The 2,545-nt window shown below is 39.0% G+C and overlaps 1 protein-coding gene across 1 annotated transcript; it reads left to right on the forward strand.

Moving 5' to 3' along the window:
• On the forward strand, positions 1-1,956 carry LOC106527834 (zinc finger BED domain-containing protein 1; the record flags this gene model as incomplete). Its single annotated transcript, XM_014022829.1, is given in 2 exon segments — positions 1-522; positions 665-1,956. Coding segments are annotated over 2 exon segments (1,002 nt in total), but the record flags the coding sequence as incomplete, so codon positions are not given.
• Positions 1,957-2,545: the final 589 nt, after the last annotated feature.

Here is a 2,545-nt window from a genome sequence, read left to right on the forward strand (position 1 = left end):
CAAGACCTGCTCCAACTACCAAAACACAGACTGATCACTGACGTTGTCACGAGGTGGAACAGTTCTTATGATATGATAGAAAGATTTTTAGAGCAGCAGCCGGCCATTTATGCAGCATTACTTTCACCAGATGTCAGAAAAAGTGAAAAAGAAATATTCACATTAAGTGAGCTTGACATCACATGTGCAGAAGATGTGATCAAAGCTCTCAAACCAATGAAGGATGCCACCTTAGTAATGTCAGAGGAGAGCATGCCAACGCTGTCCATTATTGCTCCACTTCATGCCAAGCTTGTCCAGAGCACAGAAGAAAGCTCAGATGACACACAGACTGTGAAGGACATCAAAGCAGCTATAGCACAAGATCTTGGAAAAAGATATTGTGAGAAGGCAATATTATACATGGCATCAGCTGTTGATCCAAGATTCAAGGATTTACCGTTTCTCTCTGAAGCAGAGAAGAGTGAGACCTACACCAGACTGACTGATGCYGTCATGGCTACCATAAAGGAGCAACCTAATGTAAGTAAAATAATTAATTGTACCAATACAGAAAAATGAAATATATTTATGACCATTTAGTTGTGTGCTAAATACAAATGTGCAATAGGAAGAAACATATTGTGACATTAATACTTTCTTTTTATGCTTTGATGTTTTTCAGCAGCAAGAGGAGTTAGACACTGACAGTCCAGGAAAGGAGGCGATCCCAGGGAAAGCTGATCACCCACATGCCAACAAAAGCTGCCCTCCTGCTACCACCTCAGTGCCAGTGCCACCCCTAAAAAGACCAAGATGTGCATTGGCTGACTTGCTTGGAGCTACATTTGCCTCTGCCAAAGACAGTGCTGAAATTGCACTGTCTGCACATGATGTTGCTGCTGCTGAGATCAGGGCGTTTAGAGAAGAAACTCCCCTGCCTCTTCCAGAAGATCCTCTCTGCTGGTGGAGGGAACACCAACAGGATTACCCTCAACTCTCTAAGGTAGCAAAAACTTTGCTCTGCATTCCAGGCACAAGTGTTTCTGCCGAGCGCGTTTTCTCCACCGCAGGAGACATTGTTACTGRACAGAGAAGTGTCCTGAAAACTGAGCATGTGGACAAACTTGTCTTCCTGCACAAAAACCTAGACTCTAAGCATTAACATGCAAACCAAAAGCATCTGAGAATATTTGTATTGCTGTCTTGTGTTGAGACTATTATTTTTTTATTTGTTCTTTTAGAGTCAATCTTGGCAGTATTTTCAGTTATATAAAGCTATCAATAAATTTATTTTATAGTATGATGTTTGGTGCAGAGACAGCACACTTATTTTGATGACTACAAAAGGTAGTAAAACTGGCATAAACAGAATATGAATCTAGCAGGATGTAATTTGTTACATATGGTATGTCAGTGTTTACAGATTTATTTCCTTAATGCTAAGGTTAAGAATACCACAAGCACTTTTGTTTATTGATCTATTTTATTTTCATAAGCTAAGTTAAAAGTACTAAAAGCACTTTTGTTTATTGATCTTTTTATTTTCATAAGCTAAGTTAAAAGTACTAAAAGCACTTTTGTTTATTGATTAATTTTATTTTCTTAAGTCAAGTTAAAAGTACTACAAACACCTTGGTTCATTGATATGTTTCATTTCAAGTATCTTATTTATTCCAGTTTGTTTCAGAAATCTACAGCTTAGTTTTGGGTTGTAATTGCACAAGTTAGTAATAAGAAAATGATTTTAGTTTGGTCACATGTTTTTTTTTTATTGACGTTGAATGTTGCAGGAAGACCTGTTTAGGGTGCACCCTACCTCTTGCCTAACCAGCCCTCTATGACCCTGCTAAGGAATAAGTGGTGGAAAATGAATCAATGGATGTTGTAAGAAAAAAATGTGAAATACAAATGCAGTTCTAACTATTGCTCACAGTGTTCTTTTAATTAGAGAAAAATAAACTAAATGTAATCAAATTTTATTTGTTATGTGCTCTTTCTAAGTGAAAAAAATGGAATCTGGCAAAAATAATAGCTGTGTATCGCAATATATCGCAATATATCGCCTTGCTTACAATATCGCAATATATCGCAATATATCGTATCGTGATCCCAGAGTTGTGATATGTATCGTATCGCCAAGTGCTTGCCAATACACAGCCCTAGTAACGACGCAGCTTTCCTCTCCCTCAGTCCTGCAGCTTCACAGCTTTAAACAGTCGGACGCTGAGCTTCTACAGACTTCAGTAGTGAAGCAAAGACTGCAGCGAAACGAGACGAGTCATTGGATAAATGCTGGCTTTGTCCCGCCCCCGGACGCTCAGCGTCTCTGGGGGTCTATGGAACGGGGGGGCTGGTTTGGACACCCAGATTCTTCATGATGATTGGATGATCTGTCTGAGGCTGAATCCCTTTTTGATTGACAGCGAAATGAGCGAATCAGAGATCTTTTGGTGTAAACATTCATGGGAGCAGTTTTTAGTTTTGTTTCTGTTCTGAGCTGAACCAGAGACTTTATTAATCCTGTTAGCTGCATTTTCTTTGTTAAAAACGACCAGTGACAAAT

Source organism: Austrofundulus limnaeus, unplaced genomic scaffold, assembly GCF_001266775.1.
Source record: "Austrofundulus limnaeus strain Quisiro unplaced genomic scaffold, Austrofundulus_limnaeus-1.0 Scaffold344, whole genome shotgun sequence".
Classification (NCBI taxonomy): Eukaryota; Metazoa; Chordata; class Actinopteri; order Cyprinodontiformes; family Rivulidae; genus Austrofundulus; species Austrofundulus limnaeus.